Consider the following 19,902-nt stretch of genomic DNA (forward strand, 5'->3'; position numbering starts at 1 on the left):
TTTTAACACTGTTTTAAAATTACCTCAAAGTAAAGACCATATAGGTCTTAGAATATTACAAACCCAAAAAGTCAGAGACTAAGGAAATCAAACCAAAGTTGAAAGAAGTTCAAAAGAAAGCAAGAAAGACTAATAATAAACCATGCCAGCAGACACCAATCAGATAGGATTAGGTTTGAGCTTCAGAAAGAAGAAGACTTTTGAGCCAAGTGAGGTCTCTTTGAGCTATATGTAGGATTGGTAGTGCCGGTCTCTAATGACACTACAGGCTAACTCTTGGGCAACCACATTTTTTTCCTTCCATATATGATCAATCAATGCTCCATGGAAGGGGATAAGCATACTGTGAATATTCCTCAAAATTACACTATTTTCATTGTTTTGGTTATATACGTTTTGACATAGCCATAAGCATATGTAAAGGCTTACAAATTTGCATTTCCCAAGATCAGAGACTAACAGAGTTTTAATCAACTACTTCAGAGGTCAGTAATTAGCCAGCTCATACATACTTCATTCCCTCTTTTCAACCTGAAACACTAATCTTCTTGTCAATTTATAACTTAAACGAGATTCAAATCTGTCTCTGCTATATCCCAAGCCTCTTGGCACCACACTCTGAGCAGAACTTGGAGGTTTCTCTCAGGTACTGTGCTCCACATTGGTCACAGAATTTCACAGGACCAGTTGCCTATGGGAAAACAAGATAAACATATATGATGATCTGAAATTATCTAAATGGTAGTTTTGAGTTTGAGTTCTGGAAGATTTGTACCATGACATGGCCTCCGGTGAGGGGCTGCAAGCAAGCCATGTGCTGCGAAATAGATGGTGACTGGTGTTGGGCTTGAGACAGTTCAGGGTCGCATTGATGGTTTTGACCGGGAAAATGTGTGGCTGCGTGTTGATTTTGGTAAATAGATTGATGATGTTGGTGGTGGCTCTGGTGAATAGATTGGTGATACTGATGAGGATGATGAGACATAGATGACATGTGATGTTTGGAAGGAGAAGGAGTGTGTTGTTGTTGTTGTTGATCCTGCAATTATCATATGATAAAACATGATGAGCTCAAGATCATTGCTGCAAGGGTATTAGGAGATTTGGAAGGAGTATGTACTTACTTCACTAACAGTAGCTAAAGTCGATGGATCCATACCTGGAAATGTCTGCTTAACAATGAAAACAAAAAAAATAACAATGTCACTTTGTTTTTTGAACTCAGAAAAACGTGTGTTGATTGGTCTTACAGGCAAGCCATGGATGCTGCAGGCAGAACTATTAACACGCCTATGCTTGTGTCGAGGGCAATAAAATTTATAATCTCTAGCGGAGACAGCTACTTCATTGCGGCCTGTTAATCGCTTAAACCTACAGTGACAATATCCAATTATATATACTGATGATTCACCATTCACATACAATTGAACAATAGTACTATAAACTGATGATCCAACCATTCAGCATCTTCAACCGGTATATCATCCGGCTTTTCAACAATATCCAAACCATTCACCACCACAAACCGAACTCGTTTCTCTCCTCCATGTGTTACCAATTCTGGAAACCTTGTCCTTGTTTCAAGTGATGTTGCAAGTTCTCTTCTTCTGTACATGCAAGTACCTGTAAATGAATAAGGACAATCACACATACAAACCCTCCAAACCAGTTTTCAAGAAATGTTAAGGAATTACTGATTTATTTTTAATATTTAACATTTATATTAATTTTTTTTTGGTTTTTTGGTTTAATTATAAAATTATTTTGATGAATTATAAAAATTAGATATATAAAAATTAGAAATTAGATTTAACATTATTGTTTAGTTTAACATATTTAGATCGATTTTAAACGGATTAAAGTCTGCATAAATCAGATTTAAGAAAATAGTTTCTGTTATGACCGATTTGCCTCGGAACACTGCTCAAAACTAATCAAATACAAATACCTTTCTTGGGAAACTTCTTGGTTAGTTTTCTATACAAGCCACCTGCTGCTTCAAGAGCAACCCCAAGCGTCTTCTCCCTTATACCATTCAGTGAACCAACTCTCACATTTGCTTCACCAACCAAAGTCTCGTATAAATTTGCAATATACATCAACGGCAATGCAAAACTCGGGTCACCTTCATACTGTGTATCATCCGACTTCCTCTTGGATTTATTACTACTACCTGAATCGGTTTCATGATCACGCTTGTTCTCACAGACTTCAACCACATGTTGGCTAATAAAGTAATCCACGATGATTTGGAGAAACCTCCCTCGTGCTGATTCAATTGGTGAAACATCTGAAATAAAAACAAGATAAAGAATCAAGAAGCTTCTCCTAAGTCAAAAGATGGAGATGATCTTTATTACCTTCAATGGTTAACATATTGTAAGAAGTTCCTGAAGGCTCCTTGTTATCCATGTTAGATCCACCTTCTTCAACTCCGTCATTGTGGATTTGCAGAGAGTTTGTGTATGATTCGTGCATACAGTTCTGCATAAGTTCAGTTCATTTAGCTAAAGCTACTCATAGACCCTAGAGCTGAGATATGATATGCAGATAGTCCTGAAACGAGACATAAGCCAAAGCCATTGAATACCTCTCAGGACCAAAGTCCTAAAAATCGGTCCACGAGGCGGCTAAGCAGCAAATCAGGCCTAAGCGAAACAAATATACTGAACCGATATCTTTAAAAATCGGTTCAGGCGTTCAAACCGATTATGAGCCTGCCTAATCAATAATTCCTACAAAGCTCCTAGTAGGCCTGGGCATTTTAACCTGGACCCGAAAACCCGAACCGGAACCGACCCAAAAATACCTGACCCGGACCGAAAATTTACAAGTACCTTTTGGGTCTAAAATTGTTTTACCCGAATAGACCCAGAACCGAAAAGAACCGACCCGAATAGACCCGGACCCGAAAAAACCCGATCCGAATAGACTCAACCCGGTAAGAACCGATTTGTACACGACTTAAAAACATGTATATCTAAAACTATGATATTTTTGTGTTCTATTTTATACATATTATTTTATGATTTAGTTGAAATATCTTTTGTTAACAACATTTGTTATTATTTTGTAATATTGTTTAAGTAATATGAAGCTTTAAAAGGTAAAATTTAGAATTTAAAAATGTTTTATTTTAATTATTAATAGTTTCATTTAAGTTATTTTGTAAAATTTTAGATATATATGACAAATATCAACTAAATTTGATAGAACTAGGTATGTCATGTCTTTTTCAGATCCTAAATACTCGAACCCGACCCGGACCCGATATGGACCCGAAAAGTTATGGGTATTTTAATTATAGACCCGAACCGACCCGGACCAGAGAAGAACCGACCGAACCGAACCGAAAATTTCTAAGTACCTATTGGGTCTAAATATTTAGGACCCGAAAGACCCGAACCCGAAAAGAACCGGCCCGAACCCGACCCGAACGCCCAGGCATAGCTCCTAGTGTTCTAAAAATCGGTTTAGGAAAATTGGATCTAGGCGTTCAAAACAAATTTTTCAAACCGAGTTTTTAAAAGCTCTGTCTAGGCGTTCTACGATGCCTGTCGAAACATTAATCCTCTATAACCACCACCGCATAGGGATATTGAGAGCGACGCGACAAACTAGTGCCTAGCTATTTCTCGAAAACACAAAATAAAGCTTTAGACTAAACATGTGAAACCCACAACTTCAATTCATTTCTTAGAAACTAAATTGAGCTATAAACCCTAAAAAGTTGAGAAATTTGTACACACCGCGGAAGAGGAATGGCCGTCGTTGTCCAAGCTGTCGCCGTCACGAACAACGGCGCCTCCGATATCTCTCGGGGGACCATCAACGGAGTTGAGATCGTGTAGAGAGCTACCGATGTATGAATCAGCCGATCCCAAATTGTAGTGCTGCACTTGAACCCTAGCTCCCATCTCAAACCCTAAACTGGCCAAATACATAGACAGATTCGAAAATCAAGATCGATTTGGTAAGAATCAACCATCTTTTTTTTAATCACAAATTCGGCTCCAGAAGTTGCAGATTCATCTAGAAATTGGATCGTCGTAGCTTTGAGTTTACTAGTCAGAGAGAGATTAACTAACGGCTATTCATACCGTGGACAAAGAGGGAATCCGAACCTGAGCTAATCGGTACGCTGTAAGAGATCTCCGAACCTGGATCCAGACTCCCACACCTCTTTCCGAGCCAGTCAGTTTCGGAGACTCTCACAAGACATCTGCCCGAAACTAACAAGGGACTATTTTTATATTTTTTTTAAAAAAAATTTTAAACTCGCATATAAACTAATGTTTAAGTGAATACATAATAAATTGATAATTAGCCTTTTGATGTAAAAAAAAAAAAACAAAATTTGATAACTATAATAGTCCTATTTAATTCAATTTTTGTTTGGCAACACATCCTCTATATATTAAAGAAACATTATAACACTTTAGTTATAACACGTGTCATCACTCGAGTGCTATTTAAAGTTTATAAAAGAACTGAAATTTTATTATATCGCAGGAATTTAAATAAGGGCAAAATTTTATACCCGTACGAAGAAGATAACACTGATAAGAAGAGAGGATGTGTTATTAAAGGAGAAGGGATGGTGTAATCGTGTTTTTACAAATGATCGAAAACTCCGTATTTATAGAAGAAAAATTACTGTGCAAATAGTGACAGTGGAACCCACATATTTAATTATTTCAACATTTTCGGCGTTGGAAATGTCTGACTTTCATAACACTCCCCCTTGGGGACCGGTGTCACTCTCCGCTCTCGCTTAACGTCTTTGTTGCCTCGTTAAAAACCTTTCTAGGAAAACCCAATGGGAAAAACCATAGTAAGGTAAAAAGAGTACAACTACGTAAGCTCCCCCTCGAATGAGCAGTCATAGATCCTTCTGATGACGCATTCCAATGTTACGAACATGTTTTCTGAATATCGAAGTCGGAAGTGATTTTGTGAAGAGGTCAGCTGCATTGTCGCATGATTGGACATATCTTACTTCAATCTCTTTCTTTTTCACGAGCTCTTGAGTGTATGAGAAGAACTTCGGATGAATATGCTTCGTTCTATCGCTTTTGATATATCCTTCCTTCGTTTGAGCAACACATGCCGCGTTATCTTCATATAGAATAGTTGGCTCCGTATTTTCGCCAATCCCGCTGCTTGAACAGATGTGTCGGCTCATTGATCTCAGCCATACACATTCTCTACTTGCTTCATGGAGTGCAATGATCTCAGCATGATTTGAAGAAGTAGCCACGAGCGTTTGTTTCTGGGAACGCCAAGATATAGCAGTGCCTCCGATCGTAAAAACGTATCCTGTTTGCGATCGGGCTTTGTGTGGATCTGAAAGATATCCTGCATCTGCAAAACCAACCATTTGACCTTTTGAACTTTTAGGATAAAATAAGCCCAAATCAATGGTCCCTTGGAGGTAACGAAAAACATGTTTAATCCCATTCCAATGTCTTCGAGTTGGAGATGAGCTGAATCTTGCCAAAAGATTCACAGCAAATGATATATCAGGCCGTGTACAATTTGCAAGGTACATCAGCGCTCCAATTGCACTTAGATATGGTACTTCTGGACCAAGTATCTCTTCTTTCTCCTCAGGTGGTCTAAATGGATCACTTTCAATATTAAGTGACCTAACGACCATCGGGGTGCTAAGAGGAGTTGATTTATCCATGTTAAATCGTTTCAACACTCTTTTAGTGTATGTGGATTGATGCACAAATATACCATTTTGTGAATGTTCTATTTGTAGGCCAAGACAATACTGTGTCTGTCCAAGATCTTTCATCTCAAATTCTCCTTTGAGATAGTCTGATGCCTTTTGTATTTCCTTTTGAGTTCCGATGATGTTAAGATCATCAACATATACCGCGATTATTACAAATCCGGATATTGTTTTCTTGATGAAAACACATGGGCATATAGGATCATTCACATATCCTTCTTTTGTTAAATGATCACTGAGACGATTATACCACATACGTCCAGATTGCTTTAACCCATATAATGATCTTTGCAATTTTATTGCACATACATCTTTAGGTTTGGAACTTAATGCTTCTGGCATTTTAAATCCATCAGGAACTTTCATGTAGATATCAGTATCTAATGATCCATATAGATAAGCTGTAACAACATCCATGAGACGCATCTCTAGATTTTTATCAGCTGCTAGACTCATCAAGAATCTAAATGTAATGGCATCCATAACTGGAGAATACGTTTCTTCATAATCGATTCCAGGTCTTTGAGAAAAACCTTGAGCCACTAGACGAGCTTTGTATCTCGTAATCTCATTTTTCTCATTTCGCTTTCGAACGAAAACCCATTTGTACCCAACTGGTCTCACATCTGCAGGTGTGAGCACAATAGATCCAAATACTTTTCGTTTATTAAGCGAATCAAGTTCAGCTTGTATTGCATTTTTCCATTGTTCCCAATCATGTCTCTTTTGACATTCATAGACAGATTTTGGTTCTGGATCATCGATTTCTTCATTTATTTCACTTGACACAATATATGAGAAAGCATCATCAAGGTCATTTTGTTTATTTCTATTCCATATCCTTTTATTATGGATGTAATTAATAGAAATCTCATGATTATCTTTCGATTCATGATGCTCTGATTCATGATGCTCTGATTCATCAGAATCCTTATCATTTATTTCTTCCAAAATATTTTCTGCTATTTTGGGTGCATCATATATTTCAGCTTTCTTCTGTTTCCTAGGATTCTTATCCTTAGAACCAACAGGTCTACCACGCTTCAGGCGTGTTTTTGGCTCTCGTGTGTCATCCTCCTTTTCTTGTTCATTTGGCATTTTGATACGAGCAGGAGCATTTGCAGCTGGTATATGAGATTTAGTTACCGTCTTGGTATCTACAAATGCATCAGGTAGCTGGTTAGCTATACTCTGTAAATGCATAATTCGTCGAACTTCTAGTTCTGACTCTTTAGTAGGAGGATCAAGATATAACAATGATGGTACACTCCATTTTATATCACTTCCAACATTTTTGTTTTCTCCCCCTAGAACTGGGAATACATTTTCGTCAAAATGACAATCAGCAAAACGTGCTGTAAAGACGTCACCAGTCTGTGGTTCTAGGTATCTTATAATTGATGGGGAATCAAAACCAACATATATTCCCAATCTTCTTTGTGGTCCCATCTTTGTACGTTGTGGTGGTGCTACAGGCACATATACCGCACAACCAAAGATTCTAAAGTGGGAAATGTTTGGTTCTCGACCAAACGCTAACTGTAGTGGGGAATACTTATGGTATGCACTCGGTCTGATCCGAATGAGTGCTTCTGCATGCAAAATGGCATGTCCCCATACAGAGGTTGGAAGTTTTGATCTCATGATCAATGGTCTTGCAATCAATTGCAGACGCTTAATTAAAGATTCAGCCAAACCATTTTGCGTATGAACATGAGCAACCGAATGTTCAACTTCAATTCCCATTACCATACAATAGTCATTGAATGCTTGGGATGTGAATTCACCAGCGTTGTCTAGTCTAACTCTTTTAATAGTATAATCAGGAAACTGTGCTCGCAGTTTGATTATCTGAGTTAGAAATCTCGCAAATGCCACATTTCGAGATGATAATAGACAAACGTGTGACCATCTACTGGATGCGTCAATTAATACCATAAAATAGTGGAATGGTCCACAAGGTGGGTGTATAGGTCCACATATATCGCCTTGAATTCTTTCAAGGAACTTTGGTGATTCTTTATCGATTTTGGTTGGCGATGGCCTTACGATCAATTTTCCTAGAGAACATGCAACACATGTCATTTTATTCCCTTGAGAAATCTCCTGGATTTTCAGTGGATGACCATGTGAACTTTCTATGATTTTACGCATCATTGTAGTTCCTGGGTGGCCAAGGCGATCATGCCATAACGTGAACTCTTCTGGGTTCCGTTCTACTACAAGATTTGATTCGATCTCATCGATATAAGTATGATGTAACCCCGAAGGAAGCTCTGGAAACTTTTCCAATATGTGTTTTCTGCCACATTTCTCAGAAGTTACATACATGTATTTCTTTCCATCCTCAGTTGCAGACTGAGTATCATATCCGTGAAGATATATGTCTTTAAAACTCAACAAATTCCTTTTAGAACTTGGAGAATATAGAGCATTATTTATGGAAAATTTTGTTCCATTCGGTAAAGTAAAGTTTGCTTTACCAGTTCCTTCAATCACGTCTGCAGGACCTGATATTGTATTGACGACAATTCTTGTTGGTTTTATATCAGAGAAATATCTCTTTTGTCTCAGAATAGTGTGCGTTGTTCCACTATCTGGTATGCATATTTCACGAATCCGTTTCTTGGATTTTGCTTCATTACCATTCTGATCCATTTCTGAAATTGTCATAAATATAAAAGGAAACATAAAATTCATTCATATAAGGAAAAACACAATAATTATACATTAAGGTGATGTTAAAACATCATTATTTGTTTAAAACAAGAAATGTAATAATTATACATGGTAATACTGAAAACTATTCAATACTCTTATCATAGGCATTTCGATTCTCTTCAGGAGTAATCTAGTCCAGCTCATTAGCGAAGTCGGAGGATTCAAGGTATGAAGTCCCTTCAACATTTTCTGTGAGGTTCACCTCTTTAGCCTTTCCTTTTATGGACTCTTGATATAACTTGCACAAATGTGGGGGAGTACGACAGGTACGGGACCAATGTCCCTTACATCCACATCTGTAACATACAGTCTCACTTTTCTTTGTGGTATCCTCTTCGGTTTCTTTGCCTTTAGGAGGTTGTTCAGATCTAACCCATTTGTTAGATCTAATACTTTTAGGATAGTAAGGCTTTCCACGTTTGTTGTTGAAACGCCGACCACGACCTCGGTTGGTCTGGTTTCTCCTTCCCGAATATTCTACCGCCGTAGCATTCACTTCGGGAAATGCCTTGGCTCCCGTAGGTCGGGAATTATGGTTTTTGATTAGTAACTCATCGTTCTTTTCAGCCAACATGAGTGTTACCATCAATTCAGAAAATTTGGTGTACCCACATTTTCTGTAAATTCGGGATAAGACGTTGTGTTCTTTGTGGAAAGTATTATATGTCTTGTCAAGCATTTCTGCTTCGGTGACAGGGTTACCACAATATTTTAATTGTGCAACTATCCTCAAGATAGTGGAATTGTAATCTCTAACCCTTTGGAAATCCTGAAACCTCAGGGTTTTCCACTCTTCAAGAGCGTGAGGGAGATTGATTTCCTTTTGATTATCGAACCTATCTTTCAAGGCTTGCCATAGTACGGCTGGGTCCTCAACGTCTCCATAGTCGTGAGTTAGATTCTCATCTAAATGCTTCTTCAGGAAGATAATCGCTTCGGCTATATGCTCGGGTGGCGATTTGTTACCGACTTCTATCGCTTCGGTTATCTTTTTTATTACAAGATAAGGTTTCACATTTGTGACCCATCTGACATAATTTTCGCCGGTTACTTTCAGAGCCGGGAACTGGAGTTTCTCGATGTTTGCCATTTGTATTTCTAAAACACAAAATAATAATTTTATTAGAACTTCATAATTTAAAAACCGTTTACATTAATCATACAAGCAATTACAAGGAGAAGCGATGTAAAGAAAATTAAACCGATATTCATCTTAAATTCACTCGGAGTAAATTCTCCAACGAATAAACCATAAATAGAAACACAAATAAAAATGGCACATAAAAACAAAAGTGCGCGAATCATCTTTCTTGAAATGGAAAATCGGAGGAGAGCGATTTGAAATTTTTGAGAGAAGATGAAATGTTTTGGATGATGAAATGGAGTGAAAATGAGTTGTATTTATAGGTGAAAAACACTGTTCATAACCGTTGGAGAAAGGGGAAATTTTTGAAAAAAATTTCTTTGTGACCGTTGGGGTTAAATCGAGTGCACCAAAAATTATTCTGAAAATATCGTATTAAACGGTCAATCAAATCTATAAAATTTCATAAAAGTAAAAAAAATATGACAATAAAATAAATTATACGACGGCTCAGCCGATCAATGCAGAGTAATAAATAAATTATACGGCGGCTCGGCCGACCAATTAATAATAAACAGAATATAAGGCGGCTCAGCTGACCAATAAATAATAAACAGAATATGAGGCGGCTCGGCCGACCAATAAATAATAAACAGAATATGAGGCGGCTCTGCCGACCAATAAATAAATTAAATTACTAGTAAATAATATAGGCGGTATTCCGGTCATTATAACATGATATAAAAAATAGTAGAGGTGGTATACCGACCATTATAACAGGGTATAAATGATACAAATAAATTTTACCGAATCGCAGAGTGATCGTGCTGATAACGTGTTATAAAAGAACTGAAATTTTATTATATCGCAGGAATTTAAATAAGGGCAAAATTTTATACCCGTACGAAGAAGATAACACTGATAAGAAGAGAGGATGTGTTATTAAAGGAGAAGGGATGGTGTAATCGTGTTTTTACAAATGATCGAAAACTCCGTATTTATAGAAGAAAAATTACTGTGCAAATAGTGACAGTGGAACCCACATCTTTAATTATTTCAACATTTTCGGCGTTGGAAATGTCTGACTTTCATAACAATAACTATAATAGTCCTATTTAATTCAATTTTTGTTTGGCAACACATCCTCTATATATTAAAGAAACATTATAACACTTTAGTTATAACACATGTCATCACTCGAGTGCTATTTAAAGTCTATAAAAAAAAATATTGGTACACTAAACATATATTATATACTTTTTACTAAACTAACTATAAATTTATTAACAATCTACAACTAATATTTTTCATTCTTTCCTTAAATAAAATATACGGAATTATCAAAAGGGAATAAAATATATATTTGACAATTAGTGATTTTAATAATAAAGATTTGATAACAGTTTACATATCCTAAATTATTTTTGTTTAATATATTATTATCAAAATAAATTAAACAATCATACTAACCACTTAAAAAAATTTATATTTTTCGTATATGTTATGTTTGAATTTTTTAAAACGACTATAAATTACAAAACCGTTAAAAGTCTCACATTGAAAATTTCGTGATCAATGGTTTAAAATTTTTGAGATTAAGAACTTAATATTTAAATTTCAAATTTGCATTGAATTTTTAAAAAATATTATAAATTATTAAAAATATTAAAAGTCCACATTAAAAAAATTGTTATTAGTAGTTTAAAAATGTTGTTAAAATACAAATGAACATAAAATCTTATGATTAGGAAGTTCCATTTCATAGATAGTCACATTAAAAATATATTATATTATATCTAAGATAATATTATTTAAATTTAATCATATACAATACAAACTAAAGAAAGTAATTGTTTAAATATATTTACCACAAAATGATTGTAAATAAACAAAAGTGATTTAATTAATTTATATATTTGTGTCAATTTAATTATACATGTAACAGTTAATAGTTTTTCAATTATCAACATATATTTATTAATTTGTTTTATAATATGTAAAAAATGTTAAACAAATAATAATACAAAAAATAATGTGTATAAAAAAATATTCATCGTGCACAAAACACGGATCTTAAACTAATTGTTTTATAATCTTTAAGCAATATTGAAAACACATTCACAATCTTCAATTTGAATACATAAAAAAAAAACAGTTTCAAACTCCTCTACAAAAAGGATCACTACATTAGTTGAAAACTAAATCAAACAAATCACCAATACAAGATAAAATACATTTTGGGGACAGAAGGAAAAAAGTAGAGAGCATTTTCAGGAGAAGATTCAAAGCGTATACGATGAGCCTCATCGAGTCATAGACATTGAAGAGGAGGAGGAAGAAACTAGGGTTTTTGAACCAACTAAGGCTTTTGTTGCTTTTCTTCCTGAATAATGAAGACTACCTCGCTGTTCAGTTCTTCTTTGCTTAGTTTATAAATTACTAGTGGTATTCCGGCGCTACGCGCCGAGTTCGTATATTTTATTCATCATAAATTTAAAATTTATTTTATGGTCTTAGTAAAGAAAATGATATTTTTTTCTGATCCATTTGATACTGTGTATTACTTTATTTTGAAGTTGCTTAGTTCAAAGTGGAATAACATAAGTGGTTGTAACTAATTGATTCAATAAAAGTAGAATAAAAAGCCGATAGTCATAACAAATTTAAATTAGTTGAAATTTAAACATAAAGTAAAATTGATGTTTTCTTTAGAGAACATATTGAGTTATATTGTTAAATATCATGTGAACAATATATAGAAGGAACGACATTTGAATTTTATTCTAGAGACTAATCTGAACTTAAATGTGTGTAATGAAGTTTTGTTCTTATATGTTTTTTATTTGCTTTTTGGTAATAAACTAATTATGGCAATGGAACATATTAGGAAATGAGGAAAAACATTTCTATTAAAAAAATTAAAATGAAAAAAAACAACATTATGCAAAATGAAACTGAGAATTGGAACATAACACCCCCCCCCCCCCCCCCCCCCAACCGCTGACCATAACACATCTCAAATAAAAAAAATAAAAACAAAATTTATTTAGTTTATTTCTAGCTGAACTGTTCTATTTAGGCATAAATTCATTTTTGTAGGAAAAACATATATAGAAATTGATTCAGTGATCTGAAACTTGTTGGATAATCATTGACTGGAAAAGACACCTGATTCACTTTTAGGGTCGATATAAGAAACACTCCACAAGAGAACTAAGATGGTTCATTTCCATTGAGGCCATCTATCTGAGTGTCATAGTCTTGATCGAGCCATTGGTTGAGTCATGCCACACCAACTCCAGCTATTCATACACGCAAAATACAGTAAATTTTAAAATCCCCAAATTTAAACCACTTAACAAACAAAGGTTCAGAGTAACTCATACACACCTATTCTATGATCACGTTATCACCTTCTTTAAAGCCACATTCTTCAGTGATTTGTTCACACCACAAGCATCAACCATGTGCTGGAACCTTTTCTGTGAATTCATGAATCTGACAAACAAAATTTGCGTTGACACTGGTTAGTGACAAACGAACCACAACAGTCTGAGGAAAACGAAAAGCAAAAAAAAAAAGAAGAAAGTAGAGAAAATACCTTTGATTCGGATTTTGGACTCGAGGAAACCCCTCCAGAAATACCGCTGTGGTTATACACCACATCGGACACAAAGTGTCAATGCAAATGTCTATGACCACAAAAATTATAACAAAGAGACGGAAAGAAAAGATCTGATTTTTATTGATCACACTTACGATGGCTTAGATTCACCAGACATGTCTATGACCATGATGATAATCATTTGTACTAACTGGCTAAGGAAACTGAGAGAGAAGAGCAAATACTTCAAGATGAAACTACCATGTTCCATTGGAGTTGGGCAATACTCGAAATCACTGTGCTTGTTAATCCTTCGACATGCACCGGCTTTAGTCTCTCAGTTATAAGCTGGAAAGCAGATAGAGAAAAAAAAAAGAAAAGGATTTACAATCACTAAAATATTATTCACATTTTCCTATTCTTTCTGCACTATTCAACATTTTACTTGCCCAATCAACCATGTAGAAAAGAGATGGTTTCGTTGATACGAAAACATAAAGAGAAAGTCCGTAATTTGTAGCAGACGTACCGATCATAAAGATATCAAAGTCAGATATGTAATCACTTATTGACTGAAGGAGGGAAGCACCTATAGCTTCAGCTAAGTCCGTCTAAAACAAAAAGCACCTATAGCTTCAGCCAAGTCCGTCTAACTAATCTGCACAACAGAAGTGCAAAACAAAAACTTTAGGCAACACTTATCTATATTTGAAACCCACAACTGATCGTGAAGAAAAAGAAACAATATAAGCACGCACCAAGAAACATAGTACCCTCATAAGAGCCGAGCTTGAGCTTGCCATGATTTTCTGGCTGTAAAGAAAACATTAGATATTCATCCAAAACTTTATACTGAATGAGTGCTAAAAAAGATACGAAAAATACCAGAATAGAAATTGAGAGACACAAATCAGAGAGTGGATATAACAAAGACTACATACCTCTCTGAGAGTACTGATTGCTCTCTGTCACATCAAATGAACTCAGCTCATCACTACCTCCCTCTCGCGTTGGAACGTGTTCAACGCGGTGGACGCTAATCGATCACTGGATCATCGTAGACCGCATCCTTTAAAAAAAAGAAGATATTATAAACACAGTTATCGATTACAATAAGAGAAAGTAACAAAAGATTAAGTGACTTCTCGTTCTATGAGAGAAAGAATATGACGTTGGAAGCAAAACTCCAATGATTTTAAGAACATATGTTTCCAAAGAGGCAATTTACCTTCTCATCTACCAGAACTATATCGATCCCCATAAACTTTCCACCTTTCTTGGAATTCCTAACTTCCCAGAAACAGAGGAGAAGGGAGACGTTACAGTGAGTTGTGCTGTGGAGGAGAAGGGAGACGTTACGGTGAGTTGTGCTGTTCATCGCTGGAAGATGGTGTATTTGTACTCGTTGCTTCATAACCTGATCTCGTGGTGGAAATCTTTTTATTGTTGGCAATCTGTTTTGGATCCCTAGGAGAATCTTCTTTCGCAGCAGAACTACATATTTCATAGAATGGTTTCTCTACTTCCTGCAGTATGTACAGTCTCAGAAGAATGTAATGGCGAGGTGATGCTGTCTATTTTCTTCAACCTTTGGATACGGTATAATCAATGGTGAAATGTTGGTGTACTAAAGTTGTCCACGCATTGTATGAACTCGTGAGGCTCTCATCGTTAGATGTTGAGGTGATTCCACCTCCTCAGAAATTTTCATGCTCTATTGGAGCTTGATTCGAGTGATGCAATGCAAATACTATCAGCTTGTTTCCAGTGTGTGCTGCTCATACTCTCTGTAGACGTTTTCAGCTGAATTATTTTCCTTGACATAGGTATATGTCTCTGGACTCCTGGAGGCCGCTTGTCTAGTTGTTGGTAAGTCTGGACCAAAGTCCAAAGAGTCAAACTTATTAATTCTTCTTGTAGCAGTGAACTCTTTGGAGTTTGAAATCTGTGGACTTGGTCGTCGTACTCTCGTTTGCCTTCTTCTGTGGGCTTGAATGAAGTTCAAAGTCGCCTAACCTGCTTGCAGAAAAGCATATTGCTAAGTTACTTCATATTAACATAGATATGATTTCATTTTAGTGGATACGTACGCATCAAAATCATAAAAAAAAAAGGCAAACAAATTATTTTCTGTTTTAGACTTCCACACTATACCTTTCTTTCGTCTTTGTGGTTTTCTTGACTGGGCTTGAGAAATCAAAGTCCGATATGTCCATTTTAAATGATGATAATTTGCCAAAAACTCCACCCAAGTCGAAACCCATATCCCTGAGAAGGAGACAGAAAAACGTAACTATGTGAGACAGTGTGCCTTGTTGTCAAACAAGGCTATCTTACAGAAGTAATCCATAGTATTCTTAAAAAAAAAGCTTTGAATTAGTAGCCACTTATTCTTCATAGTATGTCGAAATTTCGGTAAATTCATATTAAACTTCTCAAGAAATATCTTTAATCTTCTTCTGCCGCAACCAACTTGAGGGCAATCATTTAGCAAGCACACTTGTAAACAAAATTTGGATTCAATAAGGTTTAGATCATTGAAACCAGCTCTTCAAAACTTAAAACTTACCAAGCATTAGATCTTTCTCCTTAGCTTCTGTGTAACTTTTTCTTAGCAGGTGCAGACATGGTAAAATCTGTTCAGTATTACTCTTGACAATTTACTGCAAACAAAATAAGCTACCATCATAATCATTCAATCACTCACTCATAAAAATACTCATCTCTTTCGACCAAAAAAAAAAAAATACTTAATCTCTTATGTTATGATCAACAACAAACCTGCCACGATCGCAATCATCTCTGTCCCCTACTTCATCGCCGCCAGATAGATTCACAACCAATATCACTCCCTCCGGAGTTCTCTCTTCTCCTCTACCTCACCTTCTTTACATCCCAGCAAATCCTCCGTCTCTGAATTTGTCGCTGGCGTAAATTAAAATCCTCTCAGATTCTTTTGGATTTCAACAACTGAATCCTTCATTCGATTACTAATTGAAAATGAGAGTAAACGATGAATAAGTGGAGTGATGTTGCCTTTGATAAACCCACCACCAACGTAGCACATAAATATAAACCCACCACCAACGTAGCACATAAATACAATCAGAGACTACACTACTCTGCATAAAGTAAAAGAGATGGACACGTGGAGTGTTTTGCCCCTACGTGACTGCTGATGTGGATGAATGTGGAGAGACCAAAATCTCCTTTATTATATAAGATGGATACCAATGGGCCTAGGCTAGCTATATCTCCTCAACTTATGTTTTTCTATATTTTTAATTACCAAATCCTTGCCAAGGAAAGCCTTCTGTGAGTTAAGAAGCAAATTTGGTGTGCAAGAAGCCCCACTAAGTTTGAGGGAGAATGTTAGTGACAATACACTAATGGGTCTCGACAAAGTGTCATCTAAAGCCCAAGCTGAAGCAAGCCCAACTGTGAATATGCTACAGTCCAAGCGTCAGCTCTCCTCTACTCAGAACAGAGGAAAAGCAGAACATACGAGAGGAGAAGAGACAATCTTGGAGAACCGTTGTCTCCATCTCTTGTTCATTTTTCTTGACTGATACACTTTACAACTATGATGATAAGGATGCAGCTGTAAAGATGAAACCCTCTAGATCGTTCCACGCTCTCTATTTAAGCTCATTGTAAACCCTTTGTATTTTCTTAAGTTGGAAGTATATTGCAGTAAAAGCTTCAATCTTGTTCTTGTTTTGTCACATTTACATCCATGTGCTTAACTTTTTTCGCTCCCAAGCAGAAGCACGAGCTTCGAAACACTTTTACAAGCTTGGAGAGAAGCTTTAGTAAAATCTTTACTGACGTTGAAACACCTTTCTCTTCATCTTCTTTGCTAGCACATGCAGCAATATTTAGTGTCCTAAGATCAGTTGCCAATACCATTATATCCCTCCTAGTTTTCATAATAGAAGCTGATGCTTGTGTCCCGGGACTTGAAGGTGGAGAAGACACATGACTTTGGATTGGTGTTGTCAGCATATTCGGCGTCCCGTTTCTAGAAGGGTCTTGGATCACTATTGGATTCATTTTGGTTTTCATGTCTCTCATTGATACAGATCTCGCTGTTGAAGAAGAACAAAAGCGAGATAAGCTTAAGTGTAAGGTAACAACTAACAAGAAGAGACCATTTCAACTTAAAGGAACAATAACCCTGTTCTTGAAAGATTTCACTAAGCAAATGTCGACAAAAAACGTTTTAAAAAGAGTATTAAGAAATCATTATAAAGGGTCGCCACCATTAACCCTAGATTCCGAATAACAAAACAAAAATGGAGAAAGAAAAGGGTACCATATTGATTTTACCCAAATGTCATTGTTTGATTTTGTTACGTCTTATTGATCTTGCGTGATTGATTAATATGAATTTATATACAGGAGTGTCAGCCTATTATAGAGAGAGACATATACGGAAGTTTCCGTGTATAGAGGATATGAGTATATCCGAGTAATGAAGATAAGGATCCATATGACTGATGTTGTGAATATTCGGCATTGATGTGGAGTATGAGTATCTCATGTATCCTTTAACAGTAACCCATCACAAGACTAAAAACCTAGAGGGAGAGAAAAAAAATCATTAATATGATCTTGCCTGAGATGTGTTTATTTCTTAATTAGTAGGTATTATTAACAAAAATAAATTCGTAATCTATATCCAGGTTGTAATGGAAAATTGATGTAAGCACGTTCATCATGACGAGTAAAAAATGGGTATGGAACCCCATTATATTATATTATATTATATCCTAACGAATCTCTACAAATACAGTAGCAAGCATTAGCATTATCAAATAAGCTCAACAAAAAGAGCACAAAGAAAGAAAGAGGAAGATGAAAACAGATGGTGCAATCACAATATTCCGGTTGATGATAACTTTCTTACTCGTTGCAATAACATCATCCGGTGTTGTTCTTGGTGAGAATGAAGAAGTGTATGATTCTACATGAGAGCCAGTACAGGCCGATGCTCCCTATCTCGTCGAAGTACACAATCTGCAGCAAAGAGCATCGATTACCCGTTACAGAAGAAAGAGACATAAAGCCTTTTCATGCCTACATAGAGTGGTATCAATATTTGATGAAATTATACACCCACCTCGACCAATTATATTTGTATTATCATCGGATGTTGTACGTGTATCAACAGATCTTAGTATCAAGTTCATAATGCCCAGTCACTGCGGGAATCCGAGTTTTGGAGAGTCCCAGATAGTTCATCGCTAGTCAAAGAAGTGGTCCTGTCGGGATCCATGTCAAGCAATGACAGTACCTTCACCATCAAGAAATCTGACGTATTTTACAAGTTTGCTTTCGGTAGTGGTGACAAACCAATGGATTTTGGTTTAGAGGCGAAAGGACGTGGTGTAGCGAGGTTGATATTGTCTAACAACTCTGACCTTCGAGTTTCTTTCGTCTCTGTGTGGCTGTAAGACATAATTTTGTATCTTCTTTATTGTTTTGTGAAACAATAATAGTAAACAATAATCGTAAGTTATAAGATACAAATTTTATTAATAGAATTAACAAACACCAAAACATATTGGATTTTAATGTTACTACTAACTACTAAGAACAAAAGCTAAAGCAATATGGCAACAATTAAGATACATTGTCTGTTCTTGGATTTGTTCAGCTTGTTTCTCTGTTTTAGTTGCTTCACAATTCTTCTTAGCTTCAGCAGCTTGTCACTTCTCCTTTGCTTTGCACTCTACCGCAGCAAGTCTCTTCATCAACCGGTCTTGCAGTCGTCCTTTCACCTTCTCAACTTCCACCTGCAATATCAAGAATACCCCCATCAATTACACATAATTATAAACAGAAGACATGATCAACTTTGACTTTGTTTCTTGAGTTTTTTTCAGGCTCCGTACCTCAGTTTTCCTTCAAAATTTCACCTTCTGATTATTCTCCCATCTGAACATGGACCTCACCCAAATCGTTTTCAGTTTAAAGCATGATCAAATTAACAATGCAACTTCGACTTCTTACCTAGCCATGTGGTTAGCCTTTTCCACTTTCTCCCACAAAGAAGCACGAGCTTCAGAAACAGTTTTACAAGTTTGGAGAAAAGCTTTAGTCTTTAGTGACGTTGAAACATCTTTGTCTTCACTGTCTTGGCTAGCCCAACACCTTTATATCCCTCCTAATTTTCATTTGAAGCTCTTTCTTTGACAGTTCTGATGCTTATGTCCCAGGACTTGAAGGTGCATAAGACATAGACTTTGCATTGGTGTTATCAGCATAAATGGTGTCCCGTTTTTAGAAGGTTCTTAGAACACTTTTCGAGTCATTTCGGTTCCCATTGAAAGTGCAAGACGAGTCTGTTACAGAGAGTAATATATATAAGTACAATGCTTTTCTTTATTTCACAAAGTACTACATTAGGATAATAATGAAGGTTTATTTTTACATAGATAAAGTGTCTTACTAACTCTTTTCTGAATTGACTAACATGTCACACACAGACATAGACACTAGCCTTACACGTTCTTAGATCAAACTAACCCAAGAACCCCTCTGATCCCCTCATGACCCATAGCCCTTATGTTTTGTATCTACTCTCATTTGGCACTGAAACTCATTCTTTTGAGGTGGTACCTAATCCTAAGCACGTCTTTCTCTACCTATACTTGCAGATTTCGTGGATTGCCTTAGCCAACTTCCCAAGGAAAAAATATTACCATATCTTCCTTTATGGAATATTTCCAAATCTTCTTCAAAGTCTTT

General features: G+C 36.1%; 1 protein-coding gene and 1 long non-coding RNA gene across 12 annotated transcripts; both read right to left on the minus strand.

Annotated features, from left to right (window-relative positions):
• Positions 1-350: 350 nt before the first annotated feature.
• Positions 351-4,301, minus strand: LOC106416565 (uncharacterized protein At2g02148). Of its 10 annotated transcripts, none has more exons than XM_013857499.3 (9): positions 4,125-4,301; positions 3,750-3,930; positions 2,361-2,484; positions 1,949-2,290; positions 1,458-1,623; positions 1,251-1,371; positions 1,125-1,169; positions 776-1,039; positions 351-691 (listed from the first exon to the last, which is right to left on the minus strand). In XM_013857499.3, exons 2-9 carry the CDS (start codon positions 3,915-3,917, stop codon positions 590-592), a joined length of 1,332 nt encoding a protein of 443 aa, XP_013712953.1. In that variant the 5' UTR covers positions 3,918-3,930; positions 4,125-4,301; the 3' UTR covers positions 351-589. The 10 variants fall into 10 exon arrangements, with proteins under 10 accessions (XP_013712953.1, XP_013712949.1, XP_013712951.1 ...); XM_013857495.3 differs by having other exon boundaries at positions 1,125-1,172; XM_013857497.3 differs by having other exon boundaries at positions 1,125-1,172; positions 3,750-3,925; positions 4,125-4,252.
• An 8,268-nt stretch (positions 4,302-12,569) lies between these two features.
• LOC106351860 lies at positions 12,570-19,564 on the minus strand. 2 transcript variants are annotated; one of them, XR_007328628.1, is made up of 11 exons: positions 15,931-19,564; positions 15,719-15,812; positions 15,304-15,648; positions 14,378-15,165; positions 14,091-14,218; positions 13,908-13,962; positions 13,679-13,807; positions 13,305-13,497; positions 13,147-13,192; positions 12,936-13,043; positions 12,570-12,847 (listed from the first exon to the last, which is right to left on the minus strand). It is a non-coding gene; the product is annotated as an uncharacterized LOC106351860 (long non-coding RNA). The 2 variants fall into 2 exon arrangements; XR_007328629.1 differs by having other exon boundaries at positions 15,304-15,417; positions 15,931-19,562.
• Between the last annotated feature and the right edge of the window lie 338 nt (positions 19,565-19,902).

The sequence above is a fragment of the Brassica napus genome, chromosome C9 (assembly GCF_020379485.1).
Source record: "Brassica napus cultivar Da-Ae chromosome C9, Da-Ae, whole genome shotgun sequence".
Taxonomy (NCBI): Eukaryota; Viridiplantae; Streptophyta; class Magnoliopsida; order Brassicales; family Brassicaceae; genus Brassica; species Brassica napus.

What these genes read in the sequence shown, in the direction of transcription:
- LOC106416565 (XM_048768522.1), bottom strand. Translation starts at nt 3,944, where the DNA reads ATGTATTTGGCCAGTTTAGGGTTTGAGATGGGAGCTAGGGTTCAAGTG. An exon ending in ACGGCCATTCCTCTTCCGCG is followed by an intron (nt 2,485 to 3,749) that starts GTGTGTACAAAT and finishes GAACTTATGCAG; the next exon opens with AACTGTATGCACGAATCATA. An exon ending in GCAGCATCCATGGCTTGCCT is followed by an intron (nt 1,173 to 1,250) that starts GTAAGACCAATC and finishes TTCATTGTTAAG; the next exon opens with CAGACATTTCCAGGTATGGA.